Raw genomic sequence first — 15,642 nt, forward strand, 5'->3', positions numbered from 1 at the left:
TGACAATCATCCTGTTATTAAACTAAAGCAATGCTAATATTTCACTTAGGACAAGACAAGTTATGCAGACTTAGCAGAATTTTCCTTACTGATATAAATCAAATGTAAGATATTCTTCACTCTCCAAATCTAAACCTGCCTCAGTGTTGACAGTATAGTAGAGACACACAAAGTGAAATCCATTATATGACTTTGAACTCCTTGTTCTGCACATAGCCTGTGGAAGACATCCTTAATTAGAAATTCAAAATTTTGTGGGACAGCAAAAGTCCTTCTATATCAGTATTAGTTTGGGAATTTTTCAGTAATATGACATATAAATAAACTATGTAAACACAATCCTGGAAAAAAGGAGAAAAATGTAATGAATTCAGTCATTCTGAATTGGTTTTTCACCTGCAGCCTGCTCTTTGCAAGTAATCTTTTTATCTAGTTAATCTATCTGATGTGTATTTATCTTATCAAACAGCACCCAAAATGAGTTTCTAAGACAAATAGGAACTCCTTTAATATAAACAGTACCACTCTTTTTAAAGAATTGTCTTGAGAATAATGACATAATTCTGAGCCCCTGGCTTGTGAAAATAATTTATTTTATTTAGTAATGAAGCCAAATCTCTCAGGGCCTGGCTAAACACATACTCTGACATAAGGAGTAATGAATTGTAGGGTGTCCACAGATGAATGGATATAACCCATTTCCAATAGATACTACTATTTTGGTATGGAGATACTGAACATGGTAAACCAGTGCTCTGTGGGAACAGAAGAGGACAGTTTTATGACAGGGTAACTGTGTTCACTTAGTCTTTTTTATGTATGTAACTACTACAACACAGAAATTACAGGTTTATCTGCCATAACTATTACTCCTGATCATATAAATGAGTTGAAAGATACTGTAATAGCAAAGTAAAACCATAAAAACCAAAAAATTGCTAATCAGAAGATTCAGAGAAACAAAGTCAAAAGATTTAACTTGTGGCAAAATTAACATTTAAATCTGAAGAGTCTACTTCTCATTTACCCATATGTTCCTTTGCACCTATGTGACAACGAAGGTAAGAAGAGTGAAGGGAGCATAAATTAAGCTTGCATCTGCACTTGAAACTTGGTTATCACTGGTTCTCTGGAAATACCCTGCTAATACTAATGACCACAGCAGTGCAAGACCATAAGGCTGTTGGATGTAAAAATAACCAGCACACATGGACTGAGCTGGATGTCTCTTGATCCTGCTTTCTTCAATTAAATTCAGTGCTGGCAAGCAAATTGCTGTGACCAAACTTCTCCCCTCTCCTTCCTTTCCCATCTCTACATGACTCCACCTCACAGGTTTAATCCCAGAGGGGTCCCTGTTGGTACCTCTCAATTGGCCTCTCTCTCTCTAGAAGCAGGATGGTGGTGGGATCATGGGGATGAGAGCTGGAAGTAATGAAGAGGCTGCCTGAGTGAGCTCTTCACTGGGAGGGGATGAAAACGTGCCTGGAGGAACAGCTCTTTGCAAATATTTTGCATTCACCAGCTGTGCAGGTCCTTGGCTAGGAAGGAAAAAAATAGTAAGGACTATTGTTTGACAGCACTTTTAATTCATCATGAAAAATGGACATAAAGGTCCTCCCCATTCTCCATCCTCTCTCCTGAAAGTAGGAGTCATGAATACAACTAGCACAGTTTTACACCCCAGGCAAATCTATATCCTGCATATGTGATGCAAATTTCTGCTTATGTCAAAGTATTTATTATTTTAAATGCTTGTTTATATTTTTAGTTGTATTTTCTCCTCTGATATTCAAGGATCTTGAAGAAGGCTTCTCAGAAATTTATCAGAAATAGATCTGGAAGAAGGAGGATATTGTTAGCACCAAAATATTGGCTGAGTGTCCTTAAGATGAGATAAAATGTTAAGTTTGAGTTAGAACCTGCAATGCTATGTCTCACTTCAAGACAGAGTTTTGGTTCAGTCACCTAAAGACATGTTCAAGTAGACATAGCTCATGAGAAGCCCACCTGCATTCAATTAGATAGTAATCCTTCCAATAAAGGATTTGTAGGAGTACAAATTTAATGTATGACACAATTGGCATATATTAAACCTATTTATATAATCCACAAAAAACTGTCATAATTTTTTAAAGAATCTTACCCTTCTTGTTATATACCTGCTCTCTGCATTGCATTGGTAATTCCAGAGAGAGTTTTCTAAGCAGTGTTCACAGCTACATAGTTAGTTTTATGGATAGGCAGTTTTAAGTCATTTCTAGAAACACCTTTTTGCATCCTGGACACCTTACAGGGTGTTTTCAGAAGCCACGTAGGAGTTAGCCGTAGCAAGTTCATACTATTATGCACTTCATAGATAATTTTTTATGCACTGTCATGCACATAATTTCCTACATGCATCACCCATATCTTACTCTATACAGTCCATTACCACATAATCATATGATTCAGTGCTAGGCATTAAGTCAAATTTTTGTAGAACACAAGATGCTCCCTTCTCTTGCTTTCCCAGTTGCCTCAGAAAATTTCCATCATGTTTTAAGAAAAATTGATCCATGCTGTGAAAAATGCTAGAACAAGCAAACTCTATTTATTTTTGCTAATTAATTTGGATATCTACAGGCATATTTGTGTAAGGCACTGAATAAGTAGGAACTTGAGTCTTTGAAAGTATACAGTGGTATTAAAAGATGAGTGGGCAAGAGAACTCATTTCTTCATGCTCCTAAATAATGCCCCTGTCAAAACAGAAATACTCCACCAAATAACAAAACACTGGCAATAACAGAATGTTATTGACACTGTCTATGTTTTTACATTTATGGGTACGCTGTATATTTTAGAATCTACAAGACACAATTGACTGGGAATCTCTACAGTTAATCAGAAAGGACTGGAACAGAGAACACAAATAAATAACTCATCTTAGCTCTTCCTGCTAGAAAGACTCAGTTTGATTTCTCATGATTGTCTGGAACTCATGTCCACACCTGAACCAAGAAGTCTCCCTGGAAGACATCCTGGTTCCTTCTGGGGCTTCCCTATGGGGATTACAATGACTCTGAGATTCCTCCTATGGAGTCTCACAGTGCTGAATCCTGCCTTTAATCATGATTTCACTTCCAAAGCACCAATCTCAGTCAAAACACACCTTCCATTTCAGCAGTTGGGACAATCTCATTCAGCTGTGAGAGCCAGCTGTGGGCCTGGGATGTGGGGAGGTGTGTGAAGGAGCATCAGCTCTGGAGGCCGGAGTGCTCTGAATGTGCAGACCTTGAGACCTCCTGGCTCCCAGACTTACCCATGGGTTCCTGATGCCACAAGTCAATCTCAGTTAACAGATTTGCGCCTCATATTTTGCTTGGAAGTATACAGTGGTGAACCCAAAATAAAAAATTTAGCAGAAAAATTGGAAATAGTCAGGGGGAAGGTCTGGAAATGTACATTTATACTATGCAAGAAAGAAATTAAACTTAATATCCTGAAACTGCCCATGAACTGATGGAAGAATTTCACTGCTTGATTCTGGTTCCAATTTCAGTCCATCTATGATTCAATTGAATATATTTTTTAGAAAACTGTTCTAGTAAGAATCTAAACTTCTTGATTACTTCCTCTGTGTTTCTAGGGAAATGAATAAACGTCTTACAGAGGAGCAAGCGAAGAAAACCTATGATCGAGCAATTAAATTAGAACAAGAATTTGGAGAATATTTTACAGGTATGTTTTTATTAAAAGTATTTTTTTCTGAAGGTATCATTTTTTATTACAAAACAACTAGATCAGCTCTGTTTCTGGACAAGAGTGCATATCAGTGCAGTGTGCCCACAGTAAGACTCCTGGCTTGGGACTATTGTCTGCCTGAAACTCCAGGGCAGTTGAAGAGTTCAGCTCCTCAGAAGTTTGATGCCCTGAAGGAATAGCTTTACATTAATTTGATTCCCTTCCCTGACCCAAAACTGCTTTTAATGAAGTCAGTAACAGTGTTGCATCATTGCATTTGTACAGAGCAAAGAATTCCTCATGAGCTCAAGGCAAGAGCTCATGCTATGGATCATGGGAGGGAAAGAGAAAGGCATCTTCTTCCTGACCTGGAAAAGAGCAAGATTTAAGACTTGCTCTGGGCCCCAGAATTTTCTTGGGGCAGGTTTAGGCAGTTCCCTACTCAGAGCACTGGTATTTGTAGATAACACTCAGAAGTTCCCAGGTGTCCCTCCTCATGCTGACAGTGCGCATAATCTGAACTGCAGTTCCAGATTTCTGCTGGGGGAACAAGGGCTTTAAGGGTACAGACACTGTACTTTGAGTTGCAGTTACTTTATCTTCTGTCAGTTCAGGCCTGATCTAGGTAACTTTTGTAGCAAAGAGTGAGTTTACTATAACTAGCTCAGGAAAATAATAGGCTATAAATCCGCTGCTACTTACTACTGAAGTAGTTTCTAAATTAAATGAAATTTAAATCTTAACTTACAACAGTAGGAACCTACCATGCTGCAGTTCTCTAAACTAGCCGAGCTCAGTCGTCTCACTACAAGCAGTGGGATGGGTCACTGTCATGGGAAACAACTGCCGTTGGTTGGAGCATAATCAACAACATCACCATGCTCTAGTATTCCTTCTTATTTCATCAATATCTATGAGTACACTAAAAATCTGATGACACTGGATGCTGTAGAATATATCAATTAAAAGTATTGATGTGTTTTCTTACCGCAGCTATTGTCCAAGGAGATAGCTTAGAAGATATATATAATCAATGCAAACTTGTAATTGAAGAACAATCTGGGCCTTTCATCTGGATTCCTTCAAAGGAAAAATTATAAATTAGCCACTGCACCTCTGATTACGATGGGAGAGTATTTAGAAGAAAACTATAATATACTATTTGGAGGCTTTCCTGTTTTTGTTGCATTTATGTTCTTTGCAGTCAATGTGAATTTTGATGAATGTACAACACAAAGTGTTTGAAGCCATGAAGGACGTTGATGGGTCAAAGGGTAGGAACAAAAAGACTTCTACCATATAAAGCAAATCTGTTGTGTGCTTAGAGCACCAGTTGTAGGTATAAACTTTTGACATGGAGACTCTCTGTCAAGGGGAGCTAGCCACCTCCTGTGCCCATGCGGACATTTTGTTCGATTTCAATGGCTGAGCTCAGTGTGTTGATTGCTTTAAAGAGAAGTTCCCAGCTCTTGAACCTCATATAGGGCTTGATCCTGCAAGGCGCTCAGCACTTGACCCCAATTCCTACACGAGTAGCCCGATGACTTGGAGTCACCTATGACCCTTCCCTATGCCGTTCAGTCCCATAAAATCCAGTAGGACTATTCATGTGCTCAAAGCTAAGCACGGGCTTAAGCATTTTGCTAGATCAGGGCCACATGCACCTTGCAAAATCAAGCTCAGAGTACTTGGTCCACTTCCTACTGAAGTCACTGGTAGGACAATCTTTGACTTGACTGGGAGGTGGGTCCTATTCTAAGCTTGTCACTGCACATTTGTAGTTGGTACACCTCGACTTGGGTAACTATGCACATCTTTTGATTTCTGAAACTGAGTCAAGCATTTCTTTTTTCCCCTTTGGAAACACTATTGCATCAGGAACTAATAACAATATAGTTTATTTTAATGGAGTCTGGGGGTGGGAGAGGATGGAAGCATTTTGCATCACACACACGTGCACACAAACACATTCCCATGCGGAAACACACATGTATGAGGATTCACAGCACCTATGCTGACAAGGAGGGATACAACTGGGAAAAGCTTTAAAATTTTTGATTGTCTATTTTATCATTTATATTGATAGAAGGCACTTAAAGATGGAATAATTTATAAAAATAAAAATATATTGATGTATAGAAACTAATTTCTATAGGTAAAAATGTTTTTGTGAGATATTTTGTAAAGATTAATTAATTGAAAGATTAAATATTTACACCCTTGTGTGACTGTAAAATGTAAAGAGGACCATCAAGTTGCATTATCCCTTTTCCATAACAGATTCTCTATTATTAATGACAAGCAAGATAATTCCTTAAACCATAGTTGTCAGCTTGTTTTTCTCTCAATTTTATCCTCTCCCTTGTCTCTATTTAATCATGATCAACTCCTGTGGAAAGATCTCTTGAACTGACCGCTCTGTGGGACCTTTTCTGAACACAAAAGGATGATGCATCTTTAAATTGAAATGGATGATTTTTCAGAAGCAAAATGTCAGTGCTTGAATGCAGTTAATAATTTCTCTCTTGGAGGGAGTCACACTTCACCCCAAAATGTTTTATGATTCTTACGGTTTCTTTAAAGGAAATACCAAAAATATTTGATCTTTCCTCTCTTTGTAGGCAGGCAGGTCACCAACTAACTTGTATCTTCATTCATTTCACAGTCAACAAGGGTCTTAAAAGCAAAAACTGAGGCAATGGACATTTGTGAGAGATTTGGGAAAAGTCTGTGGAATTGCAGTTTGGGGTGCATGGAAGCGGAGAGAGTGGTACTTTTTTTCTCATTTCACATTGCCCTTCCTTTGTATACTGATGCCATTCTTCATGCTGATACACAAGGGGACAACTGCAAGAGATATTATAATAGTAAACTGAATTGCCTTTGCTGCTGCTGGACCAAGATTTCTATAAAACCCACACTCTCCTGCCTGCTGCGCTGCAGGAGTCCAATGCTTATTAGCTGGTGGCTACAGCAACCTTAATGTTTAAAGATGTTTTAAGGGCAAATGCTAAATAGACGCCTCAGTTACTTGTCTATTTGAAGCTTACATTTCTACACTCTGTCAAGCTGACAGGTATATCCAGCCAACCTCCGCGGACAGCGTGACTAGCTGGATGTTTGCAATATAGCCACCAGCAGTGACGGGGTTAAAAATACGGGCATTTTAGTGGCCCTGGGGTGGCCTCTCACTTACTGCCCTACTATGGTAACTTTGAGAAGTTCACACTTCTTTTACTACTATTTTTCTTGCCTGGCCAGCGCAGATTTATAAACAAGGGTTTCAGTTAAGTCTCCAAAACAGCTTTGTAACCAGAAGGGCTAGAAACATTTTTTTACAAAATATAAATGTATGAAAGCTTTGATTTTGCATAATTCTGCAGAAATCCACAGACTGACCCCGGATCTTTGGAATCCATGGATTTTTCCATGCTGGCAAAGTACTATTGCCCCAGGTTGGGAAATAGCCCACCAGACCTGAAAAAACAAGTATCCTAAAGCAGGAACTTCATTCTGATTTTCAGCTCTATTTTTAAGCAATCAATCACATCTGCTTCTTTTTTTTCTTAGTTCAGCATGCAGCCTTTTACAGTACTATCCTACTAGTAACTGTTTTGCTTTGTCATGTGCTGTGCTTTACGGTGAACAGTAACACTATGGCTGAGTACAATCAATTTTTCCATCAGTCCTTGGTTACTGTAGTAACATTATTTATTTTTCCCTGTCTGTTGTTTGTGCTTCCAGTTTAGACTTGCCATTGCACTTCTTTTTTTTTTTTTTTTTTTTTTTTTTTAAATAAAACATATATTTAAAAACAAATCACCAAGAGAAGCAGTGAGAGGTCTTATTTCCCTTAGGACTTGTACTCCCATTTGTTTTGTGCGTTGATATTTTGTGTTTCATGTTTCAGCATTCTCAGAGCTGCAGTTCATTTTTTCATTGCAGCTGTTCAGATCATACTGGGTGGTAGTGGGAGGAGGAAGAGAAACATAAGATTAATGCAAAATTACATCTGATGCAAAAAAAAAAAAAAAAAAAAAGTCCAAACTCACAGCCCACAGCAATTGGCGCCTGAGACCATATTGGTGCTAACACAGCTTAGCATAATCAGATTCCTTTTCTGTCCATGTAAGAGACTTGCGAGCATCCAAACATGAGACAAATGCAAATGCTGGACCCTTTAGGAAAAGTGCCAGATCACACCCCTGGTGCTATTTCTCATGTTCTGGCACAGTGTGTAGCACCGTAGGGTCTAAGCAGAACCAAAATTATCACAGCTTTTTGTCCACCCATGAATGATCACAATGACATCTTGCTAGCTTTGTGCAGATGTGCAATATTACAACCTACTTATTTCTCCTTGCCACAAAACATCTTCCATGCACTGACTACTCATTGAGAGCTTGCTAACAGGGCTCAGTGAAACAGCACTCTTTACTGGTCTTACGGCCTGACCATCAACCAGTGAAAGAGCCTCTTTCTTGCTTAATTCCCCCTTCCTACAGAGGTACCCTGTCCATGCTAGCGCTTCGTAATTTCTCTGGTAGTAAAGGCTGTTTCTAGATAAATATTCTGTGATGTAATTGTGTTTGTAACTAGCATGGTTTGATGCTCCGGTGTGGATAGGGTCCTAAGAACCACCCTGTGAAAGTCAAGGATAAGAAATCTCTCCGTTGCACTGAAATTTCAAATCCTCATCCTGGAGAGCAGTGTGGAACCTGAGCTAATAACCACTACGAGCCAGTGACAGTGTCCTAGTTATACAACGTCCACCTACCTATCTACATTAGTTTTCTATGGAGAAATTATTGGTGTTACACCTTCACTGTTACTTGCTCATCACCATTCAGTCAAATTGTATTTTTGTTTTGGTTTTCTTATATTTTATTTTTTGTTTTTCAAATTGCACCCCTGACCAGAAGATTTAGTGAAAACACATGAGGATATTTATAGGAAAAACAGTGTTAATGAAAAAAGTCTCAATCTTCTTTTTAAGCTGCAGATTTAAAGCCATAATATCTGCCATGTTCACAGAAAGTGGTCTTTTATCCTTCAAAGCTTTTAATCTCAACATTTTTTCTCTTAAACGTTTTGTCTGCCATGTTATGCATGCAGTTCACTGTGCAACTGCATTCATGTGCTAAAGCCCATGCCTCGGTGGAATAAATGTATTTTCCTATTCCATTAAAAATCAGACATCTTGTCAATTAGTTCAGAAGTAAGAAGGAGGTTGTCATTATGTTAAAAAAAAGTCTCCCATTCTAGGGCACAAAATCAACATCAAAGCTAACAGCAAATAACATCTAAAATCTATTCAGTGTATAGCTAACCTAGATCCTCAGCTGGTGTAAATCACAGTCACTCCACTGATTTCATAGAATCATGGAATGGTTTGGGTCGGAAGGGCCTTTAAAGGTCATGTAGTCCAACTCCCCTGCGATAAGCAGGGACATCAGTGGAGTTTGTCCCATTTACACCACCTGAAGATACACATCCGTCCCCCCCATTACACCGATTATTTAGCATTACTGTAAAACACCAAGGCCACATGATTAAACAGCAGCTCAGCACTTTGATCATTATTTACTGCTTATATTACTGTAGCACCCAGAGGGCCAAGTCATGGACCAAGATCCTTTTGAGGTAGGTGCTGTGAAATTGCTGAACAAACAGACACCCCATGGGTCAAATGCTGTGGCCGGATTTTCAGAAGGCTTCAGCCCCACTGACGTCTCACCAAGAGCAATAGGAACCACTACGCTGTTGGCCCTTCTGAGACTCTGTCTTTAAGGTGAGGAGCGTGAGACACGATCCATCATCCTTCACACTGCCTTAGCATTTTACGCTGTCTGGCCCTGACCTACAGCGCAATTTGCCCTGGTGTAAAACAGCATTTCTGAGGATAGGCGGTAGCCAGCATCCTAGGCAAGATCTTTGGGGGAAAAAAAGAAAAAAAGAAAAAAAAAAAAGCAAACACTGTTGGCTCTTAGTGGGATAGCAACCTTTTAATTTCTGGATTTGTGTTCCTAAATTTGAATCGGCCCACCCGAATTTCCGAGTGCAGCAGCCTGTACTCAGCAGGCTGCTCCATCCGGCACGCTGGCCCACGCGCGTCTCTCTAGCAGGATGTTTCTCAGTCCAGCTGTAGTGTGGGGTACTCAGAATCTGAACTGGAGTTTACAAAATATCCTGTCCAGCTTACACTCCTGTTATGTGTAAATACTCTGCGCATCCATTCCATTTGTGTAAAGAATAAAGCACACACAATTATAAAAATCAAGATGTATATTTCATACTAGCCGTGTCCTTGCTTATTTATTCCAGTCCAAGCTCTCAGCTGTGGTTCAGTTGTATATGCTTGATAGAGTGTTTATAAATATGTCATGAATTTTATTATAAAATATTAATATTAAAGCATTTTTACACTTTATAGCAAATGGCTTCTTCACAAGGCATAATTTGTCTTTTTTCCTTAAAGCAGAATAGTAAAAGAAAATGAATATGTTCTTAATATGTCTTGAGACACTGTCATATCTGTCACACAAGACAGAACACAAGTCTGGAATTGGGATGGTGGTTTCAAAAATGGCTGAGAATACAGTAACTTTCTTACACTTCTTTTTTTTTTTTTTTTTTTTTTTTTTTACTTCATATTGACATGGAAGTTATCACCAAGAAGATTCACTCTGGTGAAGTACTGCCACTTTCTCCTTACCACACTTATGCTGTGTGTTGGGTATCATCAGCATCTTGGTGAACAATTATCAGAATTATTTTTTAGTTAAAGAGTAGTTCCATGTTTCTGACATCACGGTGCAGCTATTGGGATAAGGACTGTAATAATTACATGCTTGTGAGCAGCTTAGTGGAGCATAAATTCAGTTGTGCTATGGGGTCCCAATAGCCAAAAAACCTTGGGTTTTGGCCATCCCAGGAATGTCTTTGCAGATGGCTTGTGGGCTCCAGGGAGGCCACGTGAACATTGTCAGTCCCTGGCAGAGGCAGAAACATGATGGGGACACTGCTTTCAACACACAGACAGTGCTAAATTCAGTCTGCAAAGGACCATGGAGCCTCCATATGGATCTGGGAACCACAACCGACACTATAGGGAGAAAAACTGTGTCCACAGAGTTTTACATGCATAATTGCAAGGTTGATTAATCTTCTAAACATTCATAGTGATGCTTTAGACTTCTCCAGTAGATTCAGAAGAGGGAAAGAATCCAAACGATGGTTCACATTGATATGCAGGTGAGCACAACTTAGGGAAAAAAAAATTAGCAACTTATTTTTGAGATGCCAGCCTGTTTACTGAGTGATTTTTCACAGCGTTAAGTTACTGCTCCAACCATCTTCGGCATAAAGTGAAGCTGCTTTCCTGAGCAATGCTGTACAAAACAGGCCATAGGTAAGTTCTTCATTACAGAGCAGCATTTTAATACTTTCTTCTTCATTTTATCTCTAAGCAAACCAGAGCTAATTCCCCAGACTGTATTCTGCAAAAACAAGAGAAACTTGGAAAACAATCTTTATAAAATGTCTGGGAAGCAGGAAATACTTAAAATTGCAAGAAACTAGACATGCTGTGGCTATCAACTTGGGCAGTGGTGGCAAATATTGCTAACCTTGGCCAAGCATGGAGTATGTCCTGAATGGTCACCTTCTCTCATTTGTCCCACTGCCTTTTAATGGTCCTTTCACACAGCCAGCCAAAAATCTGGACTCCATTGTCCAATCACACCCCTGTGGCCTGAAAAACCCTATGTCTCAGTTTGAAAAATTATCTGGGACCATAGCTGAAAGGTAGGTGGGCAGTACTTCTATGTACAGATACCACCAAGTACCTAATCTTGGAAAATTCATTTCACACCGATTTTCAAAGGAACTTAGATGCCTATTTGGCATCAATAAGTTATTAATTTCACTGTAATCATAGCACTTTACCGTTAGCACATAACAAGGTAATGACACCTGGGTCCCTATGTCACCTGTGGGAGAGCAGGAAAATGCAATTCAGTTCCCAAATCTCTGGGCTCATATCAAATCTTCCTCCCCATCAGCAATCCATACAGCAATCTTTATTATCAAAACTCTTGGGCAACGCAGGAATAGGTACCATAATAGCCCTACCAGAGCACAACTCATCAACAGCACCATTACAAAGCCCATTGCTTCAAGGAAGGTGTCACCACAGCTGCAGAGCAGGAGGTACTTTGGTTGGTTGGCTGGACATGTCACCAGTAAAACAGCAACAGTTGAACTCATCTGTAGACCAGTTTGGAAAGCTGTGGACAAAAGCACAGTTCCCCTACTCAGTGGAGGAGGGCTGTTCTGAATAGCACCCACCCCTGAAGTCTCTTGCTGATGGAGATGGTTCCTCCCTGACACACTGGGGAGCTAATGGTGCCAAATATCCCAGGGAGGCAGAGCATGGTTCCCAGAAAAGAGAACTAATTTTAGTCAGTGAAGAAATTGAAATGCTTGTTGTAGAAGCTCATTAACTACTGTCAGCTGCTCATTAGCCCTTGATCTGAGCAGAAGCAGGTGGTGGCAACCAGGGAAAATGAATTAGGTCTAATATATTATTAGCATAATAGCAATAGGGCTGTTATTCATCAGTAGAAAAGCAATACACATCTGGCCCCTACATCATACCAACTGATTAACTAATGTCTCAGGCTAAACAACTAGCCTGGATTTGAGGGCTTGCTTGGTATGTATGGATAAAGAGCTTTCACCTGAGCCTCATGGCTTCCATTCCTCACAGCAACACCCTGAAACTGCCAAAGACTTTGCCTTGCAGTAGAGTCTATAAATGCAATAGGACATCAGCTATAAATTGCAATCTGTAGATGTCTTTAAACTGCAAAACTCTGGGATGGGCTTTAAACGTGTAAGAAAAGTACAAAGATGCTGGGAACCTGGTGTTAAATCCATGTCTAACAACAGCTCAGGTGAAGTCCCAGTCTGCAGCAAAAACTCACCAGTGACACCACTGAACCCTGTCTGACCACTGCCTGACCTATCCACCCCAGCAAGCTGGTCTGAAAAAAGTCATGCCTGTGTCCAAGGAAACATTTTCTTTAAAGTCTTCTTGCTGCCTTTTTCCCAATAAAGGGTGTTGCTACTGTGCCATCTGCAGTAACAGCTGGTCAAGGGGCTGTTCATTATCTTCAAAGTCAAAGCACAGAGCTAAATTGTCAGTCATCACCATGTTTAAGTACTAAGAGTGTCAAACCTATGTCAAACACCCATTTCCTTCTCTCTGTTTTTAACATAAAGTGTTTCGAATGCTGTCGAACCAATAACTCACAGAATGAATCTGAAGGGTCTGAGGGCAAATGCTTGCCTTACGCTCCTGTCACCACCTGGGCCCAACAGGGGTTTTGGACAGGCTTTGAAGGATGTTTTGTCACCAAAGCACCCTTTTGCCTCCTCTGGTGGTGTATTTATTGGCCATATTCTGCCTGCTTGGATTGTGATTTGCTGGGAGCCAGTTGCTGAGTGATGGCAATACACCTCCATTAAAATATTAGGCAAATATTTTCTAAGTGTTTAACTTCTCATCTGTATGTAATCCTTCTTTATTAGGGCTGGCATTTGTTGTAGGTAGGTATGCTTATCAGCTTACAATATCATCTCACAAGCAGAGCATCTAGAACCTCTTTTTCCAATGGTTCGTCCTATTTTAGAGATACTAAATGAGAAGGAAAACACTATCCTGAGGCTGTGTCTGCTAAACAGGGAAAAGCCCTGCAGATCCCCAGCTGCAAGGCAATTGGCAGATGGAACATTTCCAACTAATCGAGCTCAGGTGTTCGCCTGAGCTTAGTCCACGGTAGAATTGGATTTGGGGAATGGGTCCAGTGTATGGAGTTGAGGTAAGTGGATAGTGCCTTATTCAGCTGGCTGGATTTGGGGTGGGAAGGGGGTGGTAATCTCATCAACTATAGCAGGTACATAAGTGGGAGGGAGAAGGTCTCACATTATTCAGTGCCTGCTTCACTGCACTGACTAGCAGTGTTACAGATGGAGGCGAAAGGGTCTCTGAGCATAATGACAGATACGGCAAATACCAATTCATTAAAGAACCTGAAGTAAAACACTAGGGATGAGGCAAGTGGTAATTTGTAGTCCTATGGAAGAAGCCAGTTGTTAATGGAGCCTTTGCTCATGGGGACAAATGCCCAATGACCACAAATTTATGCTGAAAATATAGCAACTGCCTTCCCTTAGGGAGGAATCGAGGCACAAGAGTGTGTGCCAGAGACTGACCCTCACAGTGAAGGCACAATCTCACTGCTCACAAATGCTTTCTTAAGGGCCCATCCATACCTGTGTCCCAACCCATCACCTTAAGCCAGCTCTGCAGAATAGCTGCAGGCTTGTTCTTCCTCATGTGCAAACCCACACTTGCACATACAGAGCATCCAGGGACACAAATAACCAACCTGAGCAGCCCAAGTGTCCCAGCATCAGAGCAGCCACTGTGGCACACCTTCAGCTGCAAACGCTGAGGGCAGCAGTGCCGTATGTACCTCCCTGGCCTGCAAACACCATGTTCCCATCTACAAATCTCCAGTGCAGAGCCCAGACACTCTGCAACGTTTGGATGCCCACACTCCCAGAGTAAATTTTTACAGGGCAGTTCTTCAAGGTCTCTCACTTAGGTACCCAGGCAGTATGTACCCATCACAGCCCAGCCAAGGGCAATGAATGCATACAACAGATTTTCTATACAGCTGTCTTGTGGTTCAATGCAATGAAGCTAGTGTCCCACTGGATCACCCAGCCTGACTGGAAAGCTTTTGGGAGGAAAGGGGAGCGTACATACACAGGCAGTGGTATCACATGGAGGGTTTGCCACCTTGGATGGAACAAAGTCATTGGCACAATGGAGGTACCTGTTGTTTATGAATTAATTCTCTTGATAGCAGCTAGAGCTGAATCTTTCCAAGCTTCCCATACCCAAAGATTTATATTTGGCCTCAGTGATGCTTGCTGCCCATTTGGTGGATGATTGGGGAATTCACTTCTGTATGATGTGTGTCCACAGTGTGAGGAAGCAATAATGCTACCCAGCACTATCCCACTATCCACACGATCTCTGTTATGCTAGGACAGTGTAGGCAAGAAATAATTTAAACCACAGCACTTTTATTGCTATTTTATAGCCAGAGGTACAAGAAGTGCAGGCAAGAACCAAAAAAAATGACCAGAGAGTGGTATTTCATTGCAAAGGCCATATTAAATGTTTTTGTTTGAGCAGAGGTAGAAAAGGTATAATGAGAGAATGTGGAGGTGAGGCAAATAAAAGAAGTCAGTGGCAAAGGAAGGGCTTGGCCATGCAGAAACAGGGAGGAAGGGGACTGTGAAGACAACAGTCGCAGAACTTGAGGATATTGTCCAAAGTGACATCAAGAGCTAGAACTGCTCATAGGGAGCATTAGTCTCTCAGGACAGTATTTCCTTTTGCTTCAAGGAAAACAAAGCAAAGCACTGAAAAATAAATTAAGGTGCATTGGCTACTCTTATTCTCCGGCCTCTTTCAAAGAGGAAGAAATATCCCTCTGTATTTTGCTTACACCCCAGGGTGGAGCTGGCTAATTAACCAGGGTGGGCAGGCATGGGAACCAGAAACCCTCTCCAGGTAGGGGTAAGAGAGGCTACACAGCCTCCTTTATCAATTTACTGCACCCAGGCTCTCTCCGAACAGCAGCTGGGATGCTTCTGCCTGGCTCGTGGGCTTCTCTGTGCAACAGGTCTGCTAGGCTCTTCAGCTTGCCTTGCTCTCAGATGTTGCTGGACGTACACTTCACAGCACTTTCAAGTGATGTGTGCTGTCCTCACGAGCAGTGACCCAATCATGGCTACAGCATCATTTGCCACCAGGAATGGAGGGGTGGCAGGGTGC

General features: G+C 40.8%; 1 protein-coding gene across 25 annotated transcripts in view; it reads left to right on the plus strand.

The window, feature by feature from the left end:
• DLG2 (discs large MAGUK scaffold protein 2) overlaps window positions 1-10,018 on the plus strand; it is a 1,033,591-nt gene extending 1,023,573 nt beyond the window's left edge. For all 25 annotated transcript variants that reach the window (XM_042793331.1, XM_042793310.1, XM_042793308.1 and 22 more), the window contains 2 exons: window positions 3,631-3,722; window positions 4,719-10,018. In XM_042793331.1, coding sequence (XP_042649265.1) covers window positions 3,631-3,722; window positions 4,719-4,825 — 199 coding nt within the window. In that variant the 3' untranslated portion in view covers window positions 4,826-10,018. The remainder of the gene's footprint in view (window positions 1-3,630; window positions 3,723-4,718) is intronic.
• Window positions 10,019-15,642: the final 5,624 nt, after the last annotated feature.

The sequence above is a fragment of the Tyto alba genome, unplaced genomic scaffold (assembly GCF_018691265.1).
Source record: "Tyto alba isolate M040663 unplaced genomic scaffold, T.alba_DEE_v4.0 Super-Scaffold_2, whole genome shotgun sequence".
In the NCBI taxonomy this organism is placed as follows: domain Eukaryota; kingdom Metazoa; phylum Chordata; class Aves; order Strigiformes; family Tytonidae; genus Tyto; species Tyto alba.